The sequence below is a fragment of the Chrysemys picta genome, chromosome 15 (genome assembly GCF_011386835.1).
Source record: "Chrysemys picta bellii isolate R12L10 chromosome 15, ASM1138683v2, whole genome shotgun sequence".
NCBI classification, from domain to species: domain Eukaryota; kingdom Metazoa; phylum Chordata; order Testudines; family Emydidae; genus Chrysemys; species Chrysemys picta.
Genome location: NC_088805.1, coordinates 249,682 through 271,397, shown reverse-complemented (window position 1 = coordinate 271,397; position 21,716 = coordinate 249,682). Strand labels below are relative to the sequence as shown.

At 53.2% G+C, this 21,716-nt stretch overlaps 1 protein-coding gene across 1 annotated transcript; it reads left to right on the top strand.

The window, feature by feature from the left end:
* Positions 1 to 680: 680 nt before the first annotated feature.
* SLC35E4 (solute carrier family 35 member E4) lies at positions 681 to 9,869 on the top strand. Its single transcript, XM_005278787.4, has 2 exons — positions 681 to 2,068; positions 9,111 to 9,869. The coding sequence occupies exons 1-2, from the start codon at positions 1,330 to 1,332 to the stop codon at positions 9,542 to 9,544; spliced, it is 1,173 nt and encodes a 390-aa protein (XP_005278844.1). The 5' UTR covers positions 681 to 1,329; the 3' UTR covers positions 9,545 to 9,869.
* The last annotated feature ends 11,847 nt before the right edge of the window (positions 9,870 to 21,716 follow it).

Genomic DNA, 21,716 nt, shown 5'->3' with positions numbered 1-21,716 from the left:
CTGTTGAGATTGGGAGCTCTTGGAGATGTCCTCAGGGACTGCCCCTCCCTCTGGCTGCACAGCACTAGCACAGTGGGGCTTAGTTCTGGGACCTCTAGGCCCTAGTGTACTAGACATCACTAAAGAAACTGAATAACTGAGGAGTGGTTCCGAGCTAGTGCCTGGGACCCTGGTGGGGAAGGCCTGGTCCACAGAGGTATTTTGGATAGGGTGTGATTTTTCTAGGGATAGAGCAAAAGCAGTACAAGCACGCTAGTGTGGACAGTTATACCAGGAGCCTTACACTGGTACAGCTTGTTCCTTTTCCCCTACCTGAATACACTGCGCTGCTGTAAGGCTTCTGACAATGTCTGATTCCACCTCCCCCGGCTCTGCCATTCTCAGCCCCTATTTTTCATTGCCCGGGTAGCTCCCCTGGCTTTCCCTTGGGCCTGTTTCTATGCAGAGTCCCCTCCTGGCCCCATGGCTCCAGGCCCAGCATTCAGACTAAGGATCCCCCATGCTGCCAGCCAGGGTTCTCCTCCCAGCGCAGTGAGTCAGTTTCCTGCAGTGACTCAGCCTGGGACCCTGACGCAGCCTCACAACAGCTCCTGCGTTTCCATGGAGACCATTGATGTTTAGGACGTTGTTGTTTTTTTGGTTACGATCTGCACCCCCCTCGTCCCCCTCCCTGTGGCGGTGGGAAGCAGCTGGCGACTGGCTCTGAGCAGGCCTGGGCAGGGCCCCAGCTGTCTGGCCGTGTTCACCTTACCGACTCGTGTGTGCGCACAGACGACTGTTGTTGTTGCAAGCCCCCCCGCGGCCCTGGTGGGGAGGAGCCTTGCACACAACACCCCCCCCCAACTTTCTGCTTGCTCCTGGGCGCCGGCTGGGATCGGTTTGCACATGGCCTTGGCACCTCACAGCTGCAGCCTGGCAGGCGAGAGCGAGAGCAGGCGCTTCCTGCTGCAGAGGGCTTGCAGCATCTCCACTCGCTTAACCAGCTCCAGGGCAGGGATGATGGCTCGCAGCCGGGCGTGACCGTGGAGTCTCGATCTGCCATTGCAGCTTGTCTCCGGCAGTAATCAGGCTTTTCCCAGCTCTGCCTCCCTGTGATCTTCCAACCCCAGCTCTGCTACCAGGGGAATCCTACAAGCAGCGTTGGGATGCTCAGGCTGCAGAGCTGGACACACTGATGAGTCACCAGGAGTGACTGGTCTGGTACCCTAAGGCAGGAAACAAGAGGAGAAGCTACAAAACCACCACTCACTGCAGCCAGCTGGGGCATTTGGGAGAGCAGCATGGGCCGTGCAGTGGGAGAGTGCTGAAGGGCAAGACCTTGTTGCACCCATGGGCACTGGGGTAGAACCCCAAGAAGCTTGCATCTCTTCTCTGCACCCCCAGCATCAAGCCCCCAGGCTGGTTGGGAAGGGACCAGCCTCTCCTCGTGCTGGGCCAGGAGCTGAGCCGCCCTCCAAAATGTGTCTGTCCTCCTGCCACAGAGATGAAGCAGGGATGACCTCTGCCGATGGAGGCTGGGCGCGTCGCCCCTGGAAGCCGGACCCTGGGCCGCCCGTGCATGCTCTGCCCCTCCTGCTCACCGTGTTTGTCTGGCTGGCCACTGGCACCACCATGTCCAGCCTCAACAAGTGGATCTTCACCATCCACAACTTCCGGTATCCCGTGCTGCTGTCATCCTTGCACATGCTCACGGCCGTGCTGGTGGGCTACCCGCTGGCCAGGCTGCGGGCACATGGGGATGGGGGCACGGCCCTGGGCGCCAGAACTAAGGCCAGAGTCTATCTTCTGAGCTTGACCTTCTGCACCAGCGTAGCCTTCGGAAACCTGGGCCTCAACTACGTGCAGCTGGACTTTGCCCAGATGGTGTACACCACCACGCCCCTCTTCACCCTGATCCTGTCCAAGGTGCTGCTGGGTCAGCGCCACCACCTGCTGCAGTACGCTGCCATGGGGCCCATCTGCTTGGGCGCCTCCTTCAGCATCATCGGGGAGGTGCACTTCGACCAGGCCGGCTGCTGCTTCCTCTTCGCTGCTACCTTCCTCCGCGGATTAAAGTCCTTACAGCAAAGTAAGTGACCCCATACCCACCCTAATCTCACCCCCTTCCTCCTAGTCATCCTGGGGCCAGGGTTCCACCTCCTCTGGTCATTGTACTCTGGCTGGGGGATCTTCAAGCCCCAGCATCCTGGCCAAATTCCAGCTCTGGGAATTACCTCCAGTCACCTAAATTCAGCCAAATGGAGCACTTCCTGTCCTAGAAGGCTATGTAGTGCTGCTGGCAGTGGCTGTGCTCTAGCCCAGAGGTGGCTGTACTTTGATGGAGGAAGCTACCCCTCTCTAGAGCTGGTGTCTTATCAGCATCTGTAAGCAACTCTGGGATCCTCCTGGAGGAAAAGTGCTATTGAAATGGCATTAATGATGCTAATGGGACCATCTTTCTGGTCTGTGTCTGTGCAGCACCTGGCGCAATGAGTGCTCCTGGGCACTAACGTAATACACCTAATCAACAATGTACAGTGCCTAGCACAGTGGAGTGCCAGGCCATGCCAGGGGCTCCTGGGCACTACCATAATAATGCACAATCAACAATGTACAGTTCCTGGGCGCTACGGTAATATGAATAATATTGAGCACGGCCTTACCCTTCTCCTGGCTGCCGCAGAGGTCTCTTTGGGCGCTAGTTAGTGTAAAAGGGGATTTAGTGCGGGAGACTGAAATCCCACATAGTGTGTACCGTTGCTGCAGTGCCTAGCTCCCCCCCCCCCACTGCCCCCTCCAACATCCCCCCCACAACTGGGGGAATCTCCTCACCCCACTCAGTCCTCAGCTTCTTGGACAACAAAGGGCCTGACTGCATGATGGACCCTTCTCCACCAGGGGCTGCCATGAGCCCCCCCCACAAACTCTCCTCATCCAACAGAAGGCAGACAGTGGGGTGACCAGATAGCAAGTTGAAAAATCGGGACCAGGGGTGGGGGGTAATAGGAGCCCATATAAAAAAAAACCCCAAATATCGGGACTGTCCCTATAAAATTGGGACATCTGCCAGTCAGGGGTGGGATTGAGCTTGTGACTTGCAGCGAAGGACTCTGCAGCCCAATGCTAATCGCCTGAGACAGGCCTTTCCTTCCCACTACCCTTGAAGGGACGCTGCTGGCCCTGCTGCCTCCAGAGGCAGTGTGAGAGCACAAACAGCCTGTCATGCACCATCCTCCCCGGGGCCTCTTGGGCCGAAATGTCCTTGGCAGCAAGCAGTGGGCAGATGCCACTGTTTGTTCTTCAGTTCCAAAGGGAATGTTTCCATCTCGGCTCCAGCCCCAGCCTGCCCTTCAGGACAACAGTTCAGTCGGCCCAGACATGTCCTGGCATGCTGCCTAGTGGTTAGAGCGTGGCCCTGAGCTACGGGGTTACATCCTGCTCCCCGAGTCCCCAAAGGGAAGCCCTGCTGCTTGAGTGGATTGCAGGGTGGGATCCTGGGTGGGCCCTCTTTTGCAGCCCTAACTCCAGAGAGAAAATCAGAGCTGCCAAAAGCTCCTAGCACCCCAACCAACCCCCCGGCTAGTGAGCTGCTCCCCAGTTATCATTCATTATTTGTATTACCTTGCGCGTAGCGCCCCAGTCATGGCCCAGGGCCCCATTGTGCCAGATGCTGTACAGACACAACACAGAGACAGGCCCTGCCCCCAAGGATTTGCAATCAGAGTGAGAGCTCACACCCCAAATATCAAGCAATGTGGCCTTAGTGGTTTTAGTCAATGAACCCCACACCCTGGCTGGTTTGCAAGGGGGGAGCTGGCAATTTGCCAACCACCATCCCTTGATTTTGGCTGTGGGACAAGGGAGATTGTCACAGTTACTGAGACGATGGGGAAAAGGTCCCAGATTCTGTTACTTGCAGGGGACTGTGTATGTTCTATCCCGGGCCTGCCTCCAGGACAGTGCCCACTTTAAGGGTGCCCCCTTCTCCCCTCTCTCTTCTGCTCACTGTTGTTTCTCCTCCCATTTTCTCCTTTGTTCCCACCATTCTCCTTACCTGATTCACTGGTGTGATAAATGAAGGGGGGGGGGGTAGCACCCTTTTATGGACACCCAGCCAGCCAGTTAGCTATAAAATCCCTGTTAGTAGCTGATCTCTACTTGCTTTATCTGTAAAGGGTTAAAAAAAAGCCCATTGGTAAAAAGACGGGAGTGGGCACCTGACCAAAAGAGCCAATGGGAGGGCTAGAACTTTTTAAAATTGGGAAAAAAACTTCCCTTTTGTCTGTTGTTGTTGTCTCTGGAGAGAAGAGACGATGAGCAGGAACGGGGCTGAACTATGCTGTAGGAAGCTTTAAGCCAGGTATGAAAAACCATCAGATCATACCTAGAGACTACTTATTTGGAACTCCCAGATATGTAAGTAGACATGGGAATGTCTAGAAAGACACGATTAGGGTTATTTCTTTTATTTCTTATTGGCTTATGGACTCCTCTGTGCTAACCCCCAAATGCTTTGTTTTGCTTGTAACCATTAAGCTGGACCTCAAGAAGTTTATTCTTGAGGTTTAATTTTTGTAAGTGGGTTTTTAAAATCTAGCAAAAGCCTAAGTTCCAGGTGTATTTTCTTTCTTTTTGTTTTTAATAAAATTTACCTTTTTCAAGAACAGGATTGTTTTTTTGTTTGTTTATTTTTTTGTTGGTGGTGGGTTTTTTTTTTTTTTTTTTGTGTGTGTCCTAAGAGGCTTGTGCATATGTTGTTTAATTAGCTGGTGGTTTTCTTTCTCAGCTCTTCCCTGGAGGGGGAGGGTGAAAGCGCTTGAGGGTACCCCCAGGAAGGAATTCCCAAGTGCTCCTTCCTGGTTCTCAAATGAGGGAGTGGTGACCCATCCAAGGTCAGAGAAAAGCTGTAACCTTGGAAGTTTAATACTAGCCTGGAGTGGCCAGTATTAACTTTTAGAATCCTTGCAGGCCCCCACCTTCTGCACTCAAAGTGCCAGAGTGGGGAATCAGCCTGGACAGCTGGGCTCAGGACACAGGTAACTCCCCAAGGAAAGCAGCGAAGAATCGGGGCCCCATGAAGGGCTCTGGCTCCAGCGGCAGCAAGTGTCTGTTTCAGGTTGGGGCAGTGACTGTGATTACGGCTGCATCGCTCGCCCGCCTCGGGGGGGACTAACTGCAGCCCTGTGCACTGAGCATGCTGTGTCAGCGTGGAGCAGACACTGGACCCAGCACCGCCAAGGGCGCATCGCAGTGGGACAGGGCGAACTGCACTGTTCCAGGCACTGGGGAGCAGGGGGAATTCTGCCAAATGCTTTGGAATCCTGCTCTGTGGAAATAGTTGGAAAATCAGGAGGGCTTTTACAGGATATTCACTCAAAGCGCCTGGGGGAACCGGGGTAGGGTGGGGTGGGGGACTAGTGAAGAGTGAGCAGCCCCATGTCCCATTCTGTGTCAAAGCCTCCCCACTCCCTGAGAGATTGCGTCCCCCAGGCAAAGGCTTCCCCTAAGAGCCGCCTTGATCCCTCCCCAGGAACTTCCCCTCTGCACCAGAGACCTCCCAATTGCCCACATCTTCTATTCCCCCATGGGGCTCCCAATGCCCCCAGAGACTTCCCAATCCCCCTGGCTCTGCCCCCCGTCCCAGAGTCCCTGAAATCTCCGGAGACCTTCTGCTCCCCTCCCCGCCCTCTCCATTCAGTTTCTATATTTACATTGTTATCTCAGGCAGCAGAGGCATGGAAGGACTGACTGACTGGACTGACTGTCATTTCCATGTTCCCTTTGATGCTCCTTAAACCCCTTCACCACTGACTGAGAGCAGGAGAACCCAGGTCTCTCTTGCTGCAGCCCCCTCTTCCCTGGCTGGTCCCCACAGGACAGAACAACTCCCCCCAGGGCAGCGCTGGGGACGGGGTAGAGGGTAGGGTTACCATATCTAACAAATAAAAAAAGAGGACCCTCCACGGGCCCTGGCCCCGCCCATTTCCCCACCCCCAGCCCCGCCCCAACTCCGCCCCCTCCTCCCTCCCACTCCCAGCCACGCGGAAAGGGCTGCCCAAGCGCTACCGGCTTCACGGTTTGCCGGGCAGCCCCCAGACCCTGCGCCCCCGGCCGGCGCTTCCCCAGCGCAGCTGGAGCCCGGGAGGGGAAGCGCCCAGCCGGGGGCGCAGGGTCTGGAGGCTGCCCGGCAAACCGTGAAGCCGGTAGCGCTTGGGCTTCGGGCAGCCCCCTTGCCTCCGGACCCTGTGCCCCCAGCCGGGCACTTCCCCTCCCGGGCTCCGGCGGCGCAGGGTCCGGAGGTATGGGGGCTGCCCAAAGCCCGTAGCACTCGGCTCTTAAACAGAGCCGAAGAGTCGGGGAGGAGCAGAGCCGCCGCGGCTGGAGGCTCTGCTCCTCCCCTGACTCTTCGGCTCTGTTTAAGAGCCGAGCTGCCCCAGCGCTACCGGCTTTGGGCAGCCCCCATGCCTCCGGACCCTGCGCCGCCGGAGCCCGGGAGGGGAAGTGCCCGGCCGGCGGCTGGGGTCCGGAGGCAAGGGGGCTGCCTGAAGCCCATAGCGCTCGGGCAGCTCGGCTCTTAAACAGAGCCGAAGAGTCAGGGGAGGAGCAGAGCCGCCGCAGGAGGGGAAGTGCCTGGCCGGCATTTTCCCGGACATGTTCGGCTTTTTGGCAATTCCCCCCGGACGGGGGTTTGAGTGCCGAAAAGCCGGACATGTCCGGGAAAAAGAGGACGTACGGTAACCCTAGTAGAGGGGTACCACAGGCTGTGGTTAACCACCATTGGCAGAGGCAGCTGGAGTGTTGACTCAGCAAGGGGATGTGAGTGGGTTGAAATGTTGTGTGTTGTGGCTGGACAACATGGGGCTGTGTTTCCAAAAATTTCAGCCCATCTGGCAGTGACCCCAGCGGGGCTGCTGGGAACTGATCAGGCTTGGAAATCTGACCTCATTTGTGGTTCGTGAGCCCTTGAAAATGTGTGTGTGTGTGTGTGTAATCCAGCTGTGCCTGCTCTGTGTGTGTGTGCATGCATGCATGTTTGTGCCTTTGTGCATGTGTGCATGCAGGCATGTATGTAGGGGCCTGAGGCCAGTGTGTGTGATTGTGTTGTCAATGTGTTTGATGTACATTGCAGCATGAGCTGAAAGGAATGTGTGTTGCAAGTGGATGTATGGGTGGAGCTAGCTGAGCGTGTGTAGTGTGATGTGGGAATGCATGGGTAGTGTCATGTATGGGTTGTCGATTGTGTGATGCATTAAGAGATGAATGTGTGTGTGATGTATGGGGTGTGGGTCTGACTGCATGCAGGGCCGGTGCTACCATTAAGGCGAACTAGGCAGTTGCCTAGGGCACCAAGATTTGGAGGCACCAAAAAGCGGTGCCCCCAATTTTTTTTTTACAGCGTTCCTCCCCGAGCGCGCGGTCGCCGCTCCACTTCTCCCATCTCCCAGGCTTGCAGTGCCAATCAGCTGCTTGGTGCCGCAAGCCTGGGAGGAGAATTAGAGCGGGACGGCGTGCTCGGGAAGGAGGCGGAGCAGAGGTGAGCTGGGGTGGGGAGGTGCCGCATGACTCCCCGGGCCATGGGGGTGGGGAGCTGCCGTGGGGGTGCCTCAGGGCGGGGGGGGGAAGCTGCCGCAGGGCTCCCCACCCCAGCTCACCTCTGCTACGCCCCCTCCCTGAGCACGCCGTCGCTGCTCCACTTCTCCCGCCTCCCAGGCTTGCGGCACCAATCGGCTGTTTGGCGCCACAAGCCTGGGAGGGGAGGAGAATTAGAGCAGGGACTGCGTGCTCGGGGAGGAGGCGGAGCAGAGGTGAGCTGGGGTGGGGAGCTGCCGCACGGCTCCCTGGGGGGGGAGCTGCCGCGGGGGGGGGGGGGCACCTCAGGGCGGGGGGGCGGGGAGCTGCCGCAGGGCTGGGGGGTGGGGGGGACGCAAGGTGGAAGTTTCGCCCCCCCCCTTCCTTGCACCGGCCCTGACCGCATGCGGAGTGTCTGCGGGGTGCCGTGGGCAGGGAGGGATGTAGGCCCTGACCTAGATCTGAGCTGGTACCAAGTCTCCATTGCTTGTGTTCTTTAGTCTGACCGCCCCACTGGGATGGGCCTGAAGGCCAGGGGCTCCCTGCTCCGGGGGCAGTCTCCTCTGCCAGGCTCCTTCTGCCCTGGCGGTGGGGTCCCTGCTCACTGACCCCCTCGCTTACGGTTGCCAGATTTCTAATAGCACAAAACCGAACACCCTAGCCCTGCCCCATGCCCCACCCCTTCCCCAAGGCCCCGCCCCTACTCACTATATTCCCCCTCCCTTGGTGGCTCGCTGTCCCCCACCCTAACTCATTTTCACTGGTCTGGGGCAGGGGGTTGGGGTGCAGGAAGGGGTGAGAGCTCCAAGTGGGGGGGGTGGGCTCCGGGGTGTGGCCAGAAATGAGGGGTTCAGGGTGCGGGAGGGGGCTCTGGGCTGGGGCAGGGAATTGGGGTGTGGGAGGGGTGAGTGCTCTGGCTGGGGCCGAGGATGAGAGGTTTGGGGTGCAGGAGGGGGCTCCAGGATGGGGTATGGAGCCAAGGGATTCAGACTGCAAGAGCAGACTGTGGGTTGAGGCAGGGGGTTGCGGTGCAGGAGGGGGTAGGGGCTCTGGGCTGGGGCTGGGGCTAAGGGGCTTGGGGTGCAGGAGGGGGCTCCAGGTTTGGGGGAGGCTCAGGGCTGGGGCAGGGGGTTGGGGCTCCTGGTTGGGGCATGGGCTTACCTCGGGCGGCTCCCGGTCAGCGGTGCAGCAGGGCTAAGGCAGGCTGCCTGCCCCACATTGTGCCCCGGAAGCAGCCAGCAGGTCCAGCTCCTAGGCGGAGGGACCAGGAGGCTCCACGCGCTGATCTCGCCCGTGGTTCCTGGCCAATGGGAGTGCAGAGCCGGTGCTCAGGGTGCCTAGGGGTACAGTGCGGTGCCAAGACAGGTAGGGACTAGCCTGCCTTAGACCCACAGCACTCTGCCAACCGGATTTTTAACATCCCAGTCGGCAGTGCTGACTGGAGCTGCCAGGGTCCCTTTTCGACCAGGCATTCCTGTCAAAAACTGGATACCTGGCAACCCTACCCTCCCTGCCCTTGCTGCATGCACCGCCCAGGTGTGACCTGTCCGTCTTGCTTCCAGGTACCCTGCTGCAGGACAAGAGGCTGGACTCGGTCACCTTGCTCTGCCTGACGTCCCTGCCCAGCTTCTGCATTCTCTTCACAGCGGCTGTGGTGCTGGAGGTGGGGGCAGCCTGGGAGGGCATGCTGCACTATGGCAGCGCTCTCTGGGCCTGTGTCCTGCTCAGCTGCCTGGGCTCCGTCCTCTACAACCTGGCCAGCTTCTGCGTCATCTCGCTGACCTCTGCCCTCACCATCCACATCCTGGGCAACTTCAATGTGGTGGGAAACCTGGTGCTGTCGCACCTCCTCTTCGGCAGCCACTTGAGCGGGCTCAGCTACGCGGGCATCGGCCTCACCCTCTCGGGGATGTTCCTGTACCACAACTGCGACCTCATTGCCAGCTACTGGGACTCCAGGCTGGCTCTGGGCCAGGGCCAGGCGAAGCCAGAATGAGTCCTGTGCTGGGGCAAAGTGCAACCCTTGGACTGTACAGACTGCAGTGCTCTGTGTGAGCGTGTGTGCATGTGTGCAAACGTGATCCCAGTTATACGCACACACATGTGAACACACTCTCTCCACAGCCTTTAACACAGCCCAGCTGGACTCTGGTCACCCAGCATCGCCGCAGCAGTCACGTCTGGCACCATTGTGGTGAAGAGGCCTGTTGTGGTGTTGCACTTGGGGCGCCGATGCCAACGGCTGAGCCCTGGCCGGGGCCAGGAGCACAAAACTCAAGCAATGGCTCCCCTTGCCCTCAATAAAGCTCTATTTTTGTCCAGTCTTGTTACGTGGTGCTCCGAAGGAATGAAAACCGAGCTGGGCCGGGCGGGGGGAGTGTGCTGAGGGAGGGAAGGTAATGAAGGGACAGCATGGGGGGCAGTGTCCCTTGGTGAGGGAGATACCAAGGGGATGAGGGGGAACGGACCAAAAAGGAGTGTCTCTGGGTGAAGACACTGCAGGGGAGAAGCCTGGCTGGGGGCTGTGTCCCCCACTGAGGGAGAGTCAAAGCGGCAGCAATTCCCAATGGCTGGTTTTGGAGGGATTGTTTCCCAGGAAGTGCTGTTCCTGAAGGCTCCTGCACTCAGCACAGAGCTGGTTATGGCACAGCCCACGCCAGGGCTCCTCACTGCCCTGCTCACCAGAGCCGGCCCAGGGATGCGCTTACAGCCCTGGCCCACAGGCCAGCTGAGGGCGCGGGGTGGTGACCCTCCATACACACAGTACTATGGCAGCCGGAAGGCTCAGCCTGCAATCCCAGGCTGCCTTTCACTGTCTTCTAGCAGGGGAAGGCAAAATACGGGCTAGGGACAAGCTGAACCTTCCATGTACTAAAGCTGCGGTTCTTGGGGTCATGTCACTTGGGCCACATTGGGCGGATGGTGCATTTTCTGTTCCTATTATCCTTTGACAACAGAGCCTTCTCATGTTCCTGTTTATCCAGTTTTACCTGGCCCATGACATGCTCCGGCTGGGCGCTGGAGCTGCAAACATTAACTCTTTCAAGCCCTGACTTGTGTCTAAATTCATAACCTTACTGTGCATGCTGCGATTTCACGTTGCTGAATAGTCCACAGAATTGTGCTTTGGCAGCTTGGCTTTCATTAAAAACAAACCAAAGTGACATCCCACAAAACATTCATATGCATAAACAGAACCCAGTTTACATGTGCATGCCTACGAGAACTCCTTGGGCCCACTCCCAGGGTTATAAAGATCAGCACAAACGTTTGCAGTTGGGGACAATGGCGAATACCCAGCTTTGTGAACAGGGGCCACTAACAAGGAGTTTCGAGATGAGTTCTCCAGGTGAAGGAGGAGCAAATACGGGACCCTTGGGGTAAGTGGCTGTCTGTAGTGTGTGTTTGTGTTTGGGGGGTTACTTTCTGTGTGCTGAGCTTGCGTTTGTTTGTTTGTTTGTTTGTAGGACCGTGTGCTGTAGCCGGCAATTGAAAGCTGTAAGCTTCTAAACAAGGTTTGAACTCTAGAAGCCTTAGTCAGGGGGCAGGGCTATCAGGGAGGCCAGGGCTTTATAAAGCAGTGAGTCAGCGACCAGGGGCTACTAACAGGGAGCTTTGAGAAGGAGTTTGGAAGGGGAGTGGGAAGGGGGGCGAGGTACACTTGCCATTCTTTAAAACCTTTAAACTAAACTATAATCAAAACTTCTTGATTTTAAAAAACACCCTATCTTAGGGTTACCATTCGTCTGGATTTACCCGGACATGTCCTCCTTTTTGTGCTAAAAATAGCGTCCGGGGGGAATTTGTAAAGCACTCAAAATGTCCGGGATTTCCCCCCTCCCCCGGCAGAGCAGAGCAGACCGAGCGGCTGGGAGGGCTGCAGGAAAGTCCCGGGCTGGACTCCGGAGCAGCTGTAGAGGAGCCGGATCCGCCCTGCATTCTGAGCAAGTATATCAGCACAAAGTGCAGCCCTCCCCTTTTGCAACTGGGAGCGGTTTCTGCCATGCAGCATAGCAAAACGGGAGCGAGAGCACTTTGTGCTGATACAAGGGCAGCTCTCCCCTGCAGCCCGGTCCGGCAGCACTGTGCAGGGCCAGGGACCAGGTTTTGTTGTGCTGGGGAGCACAGCCACGTGTCGGGCTCGCACAGAGCCCAACACCCTGTTCTGAGCAGCAGGGTAAGGGGGCCAGGGGGCAGGAGAAGGGGCAGGGAGGTTCTGGATGGGGCAGTCAAGAAACGGGGGGGGGGCTTTTTGGGGGGAGTGGAGAAAGTTTTGGGCAGTCAGGGTACAGGTAGGGGGTAGGGTCCTGGGGGGCAGTTGGGGGGGGTCTTAGGAGGGGGCAGTTAGGGGACAAGGAACAGGGAGTCTTAGGTAGGGGGTGGGGTTCTGGAGGGCAGTTAGGAGCAGGGGTCCCAGGAGGGGGCAGTCAGGGGACAAGGAGCGGGGGGGTGGGGGGCTGGGAGTTCTGGGGGGAGCTGTCAGGGGGCAGGAGTGGGGAGAGGGATCGGAGCAGTCAGGGGACAGGGAGCAGAGGGGTTTAGATGGGTTGGGAGTTCTGGGGGGGCTGTCAGGGGGTGGGGAGTGGTTGGCTGGGGCGTGGGAGTCCTAGGGGTCTGTCTGGGGGTGGGGGTGTGGATAAGGGTTGGGGCAGTCAGGGGACAAGAGGCAGGGAGGCTTAGATAGGGGGTGGAGTCCTGGGGGGCAGTTAGGGGCAGGGGTCCCAGGAGGGGGCAGTCAGGGGACAAGGAACGGGGGGAGGGTTGGGGGTTCTGGGGGGGCGGGAAGTGGGAGGGGCAGGGGCGGGGCTAGGGCGGGGCTCCTCCCGTCCTCTTTTTTGCTTGCTGAAATATGGTAACCCTACCCTATCTTTAACCTAGGCAGCTGTAGGAGAGTATGCAGGCAGAAGCCCAGCAGCAGAGTGGGGGCTATCCTGTTTATTGCACTCAGTGTAGCATGTATGATTACCTGCCCTGTGGGCGGGTGGCGTATGTGTACATTTGGTGCAAGGAGCGCCTGGCCCTCAGAGACCACGTACAGACTTTGGAGGCCAGGGTGGCGGAACTGGAGGAGCTAAGGGAGGCAGAGACGTATGTTGATGAGGCTTTCTGGGACACTGTAGATTTGTCCCACCTCCGGTCAGAAAGCCCCTGCGCTGTTAAGGAGGATGAAAGGCTCAGAGAAGGAGAGTAGACAACGGGAGCAGAGAGAAACCTTCCCATAGTTGGGACCCTCCTTCCAGATGATGTTGGGGTATCCTCTCACAGTGAGGTTACCTCTCTGGGGGAGGGAACTCCAGTCATTAGGAAAAGGCAGGTGTTAGTAGTGGGAGATTCGATCATTAGAAACGTAGATAGCTCGGTTTGTGATGACCGGGAGAACCGTATGGTGACTTGCCTGCCTGGTACGAAGGTTGCGGATCTCTCGAGACATCTAGATAGACTTATGTGTAGTGCTGGGGAGGAGCCGGTGGTCATGGTACATGTAGGTACCAATGACACAGGGAAGGGTAGGAGAGATGTCCTGGAGGCCAAATTTAGACTGCTAGGAAAGAGACTGAAATCCAGGACCTCTATGGTAGCATTCTCAGAAATGCTTCCAGTTCCCCGCGCAGGGTTAGATAGGCAGGCAGAGCTTCAGAATTCCAATGCGTGGATGAGACGATGGTGTAGGGAGGAGAGGTTTAGATTTATTAGGAACTGGGGAAACTTTTGGGATGGGAGAGCCTATTCAGGAAGGATGGACTCCCCCTAAACCAAAGTGGATCCAGACTGCTGGCACTTAACATTAAAAAGGTTGCAGAGCAGTTTTAAAACTAGGAGAGCTGATTGCTGCAGAGGAGCACGTGGATCAGACAGAGACTTCTCTAGGTTTTAGTCAGGAGGAGAGGATGGAAGAGGATAATGTAAGGGCCAGATCAGATGAGAAATATTCACATAAGAAAGAATCTGACACATCAGAAAAGGGCAGACAAATAAACAGTGACAAGTGGGATAACACACATGATTGGAATGTTGGTGTGGATGGGTACAGCTTGCTCAGGAAGGATAGACAGGGGAAAAAGGGAGGAGGTGTTGCCTTATATATTAAAAATGTACACACTTGGACTGAGATAGAGATGGACATAGGAGATGGAAGTGTTGAGAGTCTCTGGGTTAGGCTAAAAGGGGTAAAAAACAAGGGTGATGTCATGCTAGGAGTCTACTACAGGCCACCTAACCAGGTGGAAGAGGTGGATGAGACTTTTTTTAAACAACTAACAAAATCATCCAAAGCCCAAGATTTGGTGGTGATGGGGGACTTCAACTATCCGGATATATGTTGGGAAAATAACACAGCGGGGCACAGACTAGACAACAAATTCTTGGACTGCATTGCAGACAACTTTTTATTTCAGAAGGTTGAAAAAGCTACTAGGAGGGAAGCTGTTCTAGACTTGATTTTAACAAATAGGGAGGAACTGGTTGAGAATTTGAAAGTAGAAGGCAGCTTGGGTGAAAGTGATCATGAAATCATAGAGTTTGCAATTCTAAGGAAGGGTAGAAGGGAGAACAGCAAAATAGAGACAATGGATTTCAGGAAGGCAGATTTTGGTAAGCTCAGAGAGCTGATAGGTAAGGTCCCATGGGAATCAAGACTGAGGGGAAAAACAACTGAGGAGAGTTGGCAGTTTTTCAAAGGGACACTATATGTGAAAGAAAATTCAGAATCAAATGAAGTAAAAATCTTAAATGAATCCACATGTTCCATAGAATCTCTATGGATAGTAATTCTATGCTTTAATAAGAATATAACCATAGGGATCTATTATCGACCACCTGACCAGGACAGTGATAGTGACTATGAAATGCTAAGGGAGATTAGAGAGGCTATCAAAATAAAGAACTCAATAATAGTGGGGGATTTCAATTATCCCCATATTGACTGGGTACATGTCACCTTAGGACGAAATGCAGAGACAAAATTTCTCAATACTTTAAATGACTGCTTCTTGGAGCAGCTGGTACAGGAACCCACAAGGAGAGAGGCAATTCTCAATTTAGTCCTGAGTGGAGCACAGGATCTGGTCCAAGAGGTAACTATAACAGGAGCCAGCAAACAGAGCTGTAAACAGGGGAGTTTCAGTGGGAGTTTGCAAGGGGAGTTTCTGGGGGAGACTAAGGGAGGCAGGAAGAGGAATAGACAGGCTAGTGAAGGGAGGGGGTGGTGGTGTGCCAGTGTTTTTGGTGCCTGCTGTGTGTGTGTGTGTGTGTTTTTTTTTTCCCCTTTCTCTGTGCGTGGTGGTGGTTTGGTTTGTGTTTCCCGGACTACCAGGTTTTAGGTGGGAAGGCCATGACCGATACAGAGGTAGCTGTGGAAGACACAATGAGGATGACTGGATGTGGAAGTTGCGGCATGTACATGATCCTGGAGGGGGTGTCTGAAAAGAGTTTCGTCTGCATGAAGTGCCGCCTGATAGAGCTGATGGAAGAAAAGATCCGAGGATTGGAGATGCAGGTGGAAACTCTGATTGAGTTTAGAAGGGGGTTCGAGCAGATGATGGAGCAAAGACATGAGGAGGCTGAAGGAAAAAGCTCAGACTTACAGATGGAAACAGGACCACAGAATTCTGAGGGGAAACTGCTGGGTGAGGAAAGTGGACAGTGGAAGCATGTGACTCAGAGAACCAGGCAGAGGAAAAGACGGGCTAGTGAAGGAGAAATAGAGCTCAGGAACAGGTTTGCAGAGTTGGAAAATGAAGAAGGGACACAGCAGGTGGTCGCTGAAGGTGAGAGGGCAAGGAAGAAGAGAAGAGCAGCTAGTCCTATAGGAAGAGGGGAAGAGTCAATGGAGATAACAACACCAAATATGAGCCCCAGGAGGATACGGGATGGGTTGCGGAGGATTACAAGGGACAATAGAAATTGAGAGGACTTGCACCCAGAGGGAGCAGGAGATAGACCGGAGAATCGCACCGTTACCAGGAAAAGGCAGGTCTACGTGATAGGGGACTCCTTATTGAGAAGAATAGACAGGCCTGTAACTAGAGCTGATCTGGAGAACAGAAGGGTGTGCTGTCTGCCGGGTGCTAAGATAAGGGATGTGGACCTGAGACTGAAAAGGATCCTAACGGGAGTGGGAAAGAATCCGCTGATTGTCCTTCATGTGGGAACAAATGATATGGCTAGATTCTCGCTGGAACGTATCAAGGGAGATTATGCCAGGCTGGGGAAGAAGCTTAAGGAAATCGAGGCTCAGGTGATCTTCAGTGGGATTCTGCCTGTTCCTAGAGAAGGGCAACAAAGGTGTGACAAGATTATGGCGATCAACAGATGGCTCAGGCAGTGGTGCTACAAGGAGGGCTTTGGGATATATGGCCACTGGGAAGCATTCATGGACAGAGGACTGTTCTCTCGGGATGGACTTCACCTGAGTAAGAGGGAAATAGACTTCTAGGATGGAGGCTGGCGCAACTGATGAAGAGAGCTTTAAACTAGAAATTTGGGGGAGATGGTTGGGAGATGTCCAGGTAATCTCCATGCCGGAATTTAACACTGAGAAGGAAGAAAACAAAGTAAGAAAGGATACAGCCGTGGGTATGAGAATGGACGTAAGGAGAAAGGGTTGTGTAGATACCAGTCTAATAGGTGACACTGGCGGTAGAATGTCTGTGCCTAATCGGGTAAAGGATGTCAGGAAGCCAATCAGCAAAAAATTAAGATGTTTGTACACTAACGCGAGGAGCCTAGGTAACAAAATGGAGGAACTAGAGCTACTGGTGCAGGAAGTGAAACCGGATATTATAGGGATAACAGAAACATGGTGGAATAGTAGTCATGACTGGAGTACAGGTATTGAAGGCTATGTGCTGTTTAGGAAAGACAGAAATAAAGGCAAAGGTGGTGGAGTAGCATTGTATATCAATAATGAGGTAGACTGTAAAGAAATGAGGTGATGGAATCTCCTTCCTTGGAGGTTTTTAAGGCCCGGCTTGACAAAGCCCTGGCTGAGATTATTTAGTTGGAAATTGGTCCTGCTTTGAGCAGGGGGTTGGACTAGATGACCTCCTGAGGTCCCTTCCAACCCTGATAGTCTATGATTCTATGATTCTATGAAATAAGAAGTAATGGAATGGAGAAGACAGTCTGTCTGGGCAAATATCACATTGGGAAAGAAAACTACTAGAGCCTCCCCTGGGATACTGTTTGGGATATGCTACAGACCACCGGGATCCAATTTGGATATGGATGGAGACCTCTTTAATCTTTTTAATGAAGTAAACACTAATGGGAATTGTGTGATCATGGGAGACTTTAACTTCCCAGATATAGACTGGAGGACAAGTGCTAGTAATAATAATAGGGCTCAGATTTTCCTGGATGCGATAGCTGATGGATTCCTTCACCATGTAGTTGAAGAACCAACAAGAGGGGATGCCATTTTAGATTTGGCTTTGGTGAGTAGTGAGGACCTCATAGAATAAATGGTTGTAGGGGACAACCTTGGTTCAAGCGATCATGAGTTAATTCAGTTCAAACTAGATGGAAGGATAAACAAAAATAGATCTGGGACTAGGGTTTTTTATTTTAAAAGGGCTAACTTTAAAGAATTAAGGAAATTAGTTAGGGAAGTGGATTGGACTGAAGAACTTGTGGATCTAAAGGCGGAGGAGGCCTGGAAATACTTCAAGTCAAAGTTGCAGAAACTATCAGAAGCCTGCATCCCAAGAAAGGGGAAAAAATTCATAGGAGGAGTTGTAGACCAAGCTGGATGAGCAAGCATCTCAGAGAAGTGATTAAGAAAAAGCAGAAAGCCTACAAGGAGTGGAAGATGGGAGGGATTAGCAAGGAACGCTACCTTATTGAGGTCAGAACATGCAGGGATAAAGTGAGAAAGTCCAAAAGCCATGTAGAGTTGGACCTTGCAAAGGGAATTAAAATCAATAGTAAAAGGTTCTATAGCCATATAAATAAGAAGAAAACAAAGAGAGAAGAAGTGGGACCACTAAACACTGAGGATGGAGTGGAGGTTAAGGATAATCTAGGCATGGCCCAATATCTAAACAAATACTTTGCCTCGGTCTTTAATGAGGCTAATGAGGAGCTTAGGGATAGTGGTAGGATGATGAATGAGGAGATGGAGGTAGATAATACTGCATCCGAGGTAGAAGCCAAACTCGAACAGTTTAATGGGACTAAATTCGGAGGCCCAGATAATCTTCATCCAAGAATATTAAAGGAACTGGCACATGAAATTGCAAGCCCATTAGCAAGAATTTTTAATGAATCAGTAAACTCAGGGGTTGTACCGTACGACTGGAGAATTGCTAACATAGTTCCTATTTTTAAGAAGGGGCGGGAAAAGTGATCTGAGTAACTATAGGCCTGTTAGTTTGACATCTGTAGTATGCAAGGTCTTGGAAAAAATTTTGAAGGAGAAAGTAGTTAAGGACATTGAGATCAACGGTAATTGGGACAAAATATAACATGGTTTTACAAAAGGTAGATCGTGCGAAACCAACCTTATCTCCTTCTTTGAGAAGGTAACAGATTTTTTAGACAAAGGAAATGCAGTGGATCTAATTTACCTTGATTTCAATAAGGCATTTGATACGGTTCCAATGGGGAATTATTAGCTAAATTGGAAAAGATGGGAATCAATATGAAAATTGAAAGGTGGATAAGGAACTGGTTAAAGGGGAGACTACAACGGGTCATACTGAAAGGTGAACTGTCAGGCTGGAAGGAGGTTACTAGTGGAGTTCCTCAGGGATCGTTTTTGGGACCAATCTTATTTAATCTTTTTATTACTGACCTTGGCACAAAAAGTGGGAATGTGCTAATAAAGTTTGTGGATGACACAAAGCTGGGAGGTATTGCTAATACAGAGAAGGATCGGGATATCATACAGGAAGAGCTGGATGACCTTCTAAACTGGAGTAATAGTAATAGGATGAAATTTAATAGTGAAAAGTGCAAGGTCATGCATTTAGGGATTAATAACAAGAAATTTGGTTATAAATTGGGGACACATCAGTTGGAAGTAACAGAGGAGGAGAAGGACCTTGGAGTATTGGTTGATCACAGGATGACTATGAACTGCCAATGTCATATGGCCGTTAAAAAAGCTAATGCGGTCTTGGGATGCATTAGGCGAGGTATTTCCAGTAAAGATAAGGAGGTGTTAGTACCATTATACAAGGCACTGGTGAGACCTCATCTGGAATACTGTGTGCAGTTCTGATCTCCCATGTTTAAGAAGAATGAATTTAAACTGGAACAGGTACAGAGAAGGGCTACTAGGATGATCCGAGGAATGGAAAACCTGTCTTATGAAAGGAGACTCAAAGAGCTTGGCTTGTTTAGCCTAACCAAAAGAAGGCTGAGGGGAGATATGATTGCTCTCTATAAATATATCAGAGGGATAAATATCAGGGAGGGAGAGGAATTATTCAAGTTTAGTACCAATGTGGACACAAGAACAAATGGATATAAACTGGACATTAGGAAGTTTAGACTTGAAATTAGACGAAGGTTTCTAACCATTAGAGGAGTTAGCCAAAAACTCAAAAGGTAATAACAAAATGTTTTTTAAGTACATCAGAAGCAGGAAGCCTGCTAAACAACCAGTGGGTCCCCTGGATGATCGAGATACAAAAGGAGCACTTAAAGATGATAAAGTTATTGCGGAGAAACTAAATGAATTCTTTGCTTCAGTCTTCATGGCTGAGGATGTTAGGGAGATTCCCAAACCTGAGCCGTCCTTTGTAGGTGACAAATCTCAGGAATTGTCACAGATTGAAGTATCACTGGAGGAGGTTTTGGAATTAATTGATAAACTTAACAATAACAAGTCACTGGGATCAGATGGCATTCACCCAAGAGAACTGGTTACCCACAGTTTCCACTGACTCAAACTTCCCAAAGGCTGGGCTGTGCTAGGAGGGCTCTGGCTGCAGTAACAGCTGCAGTCCGTTAGCTGTGCTGCTCTTGGCCGGATACGATGAGCATTCTGGTCAGGAACAGGCGGAAAGAGCAAAGCAGCTGCTCGAGGAGGCCCTCGCACACAGCGCGCCCCACAGGAAATGGGAGAGGGTGCAGAAAAGAGCCACAAACATGAGCCCCAGGCTGAAGAAAATGCCTGACAGTGGGAGCCGGATAAACTGAACTGATCAGGCTCCATCCGAAGGACGACTGAGAGGGGAATGTGATTACAGTGCCTACCTACCTTCGTGGGGAGACAACACGGGTACCAGGGGGCTCTTTGAGCACATGGAGAAAGGCAGAACTAGACCCAGTGGCTGGGAGCTGAGACCAGACTCATTCCAATGGGAAATGGGGCCCAGTTTTTCCCCTGGCAGGGCGATTGTTCCAGTGGCTACAGTCCCACGGAACTTGGGGGAGCTTCCATCTTTGGATGTCTTCAACCCCTGACCAGATGGTGCCTTTCTGGAAGATGCACATTAGCCAGACACTAGTTATTGGGCTCCAGGCAGGGGTAACTGGGTGAAAATTAATGGCCTATGCTATGCAGGGGGGTCAGCTGAGATGATCTAATAGTCCCTTCTGACCTTACACTCTACAAACAACCCCCCACCAGGCCCTTCGCAGGGCCAGCACAGTCCCCCCAGGAACAGCACCTGATCCTCCCGCTGCCTGTAACGCCCAAGAGGCAGCTGCTCCCTGGCTGTGAGACTGCCTCCCCCTCATGTGTGCTGTTCCTGTGGCCGGCTACTCCAGGGCCATTCAGGAGAGCAGCCTTGGTGGAGCTGCCAGCCACAGCAGCAGGAGGTTCCTGCATGGAGAGGGGGATATAGCAGCTCTCCTGACCTCTGCTCCCCCATGCCAGACCTCCCCCTCCCCAAGAGCCCACCAGCAGCCAAGCTCCCCTCACCCCCCACCCCACCTCCTCAGGGGAAGAGGCGGGGTAGGGATTTGGGGAAGGAGTTGGAATATTGGCAGGGGGGGCGGAGTTGGGGTGGGAAGAGGCAGGGGCGGGGCCTCATGGAAGGGGTGGAGTGGAGGCGGGGCTGTGGGCAGAGGTGGGGTTGAGCACCCACGGGAAAGAGGGGAAGTCGGCGCCTATGGCCTAATACCCCTGCTCCCCTGCTCCAATGCAGATGGGTAGGTAGGCAGGCGGGGGCCATTTCTAATGGCAAGTGGCAGGGGGTTGTTTGTTTGCTGCACCTGGACACGCAGGGCTCAATTCTGCCCAAACTGATCCCTTTACAGCCCCACGGACATCAGGACAGAATCTGGTTCACGCATTATTGGCTCAAACTCTTATCTTCTAAGTCCCATCCATGTGATCAGATCATAGGGGGAGGCACGGTCCCTGCCCCAAGGCACTGCCTCTGTTGGAGTCCCTGGCAAACTTTGCAGAAATTCAGAGCTGGATCTGGCCTCTGTCTACGCCCAAACCTCTGGGCTACAGGGCAGGAAATGGGCAAAAGGTACGTTCTGTGATGTTAACACACCGAGTGTGAGCCACAGGCGGGGGAGAGAATGGCTGCCAGCCCCACCTCCAAGCCCCAATGAGAGCTCCTTCCACAACCAGCTTTTCAAAGGTGAGGCGCCTGTGAGAGCAGATCGGTGTCCAACTCCCATTAGATTTCACTGACCGATTTCAATAGAAGTTAGGCGTCGAGGGGCTTTGTGGGATTTTCACAAGCTCCCATCTGCTTCATTAGATGCCCAGATGGTTGAGTTCAGGATCCTCACAAAAGGAAGAAAGGAGAGTAGCAAAATACAGACCCTGGACTTCAGAAAAGCAGACTTTGACTCCCTTAGGGAACTGATGGCAGGATCCCCTGGGAGGCTAACATGAGGGGGAAAGGAGTCCAGGAGAGCTGGCTGTATTTTAAAGAAGCCTTATTGAGGGCGCAGGAACAAACTATCCCGATGTGCAGAAAGAATAGCAAATATGGCAGTCGACCAGCTTGGCTTAACAGTGAAATCTTCAGTGAGCTTAAACACAAAAAGGAAGCTTACAAGAAGTGGAAACTTGGACAGATGACTAGGGAGGAGTATAAAAATATTGCTTGAGCATGCAGAGGCATAATCAGGAAGGCCAAAACACAACTGGAGTTGCAGCTAGTAAGGGATGTGAAGCGTAGCAAGAAGGGTTTCTACAGGTATGTTAACAACAAGAAAAAGGTCAGGGAAAGTGAGGGACCCTTAATGAATGGGGG

What these genes read in the sequence shown, in the direction of transcription:
- SLC35E4 (XM_005278787.4), top strand. Translation starts at nt 1,330, where the DNA reads ATGGGCACTGGGGTAGAACCCCAAGAAGCTTGCATCTCTTCTCTGCAC. An exon ending in ATTAAAGTCCTTACAGCAAA is followed by an intron (nt 2,069 to 9,110) that starts GTAAGTGACCCC and finishes TCTTGCTTCCAG; the next exon opens with GTACCCTGCTGCAGGACAAG.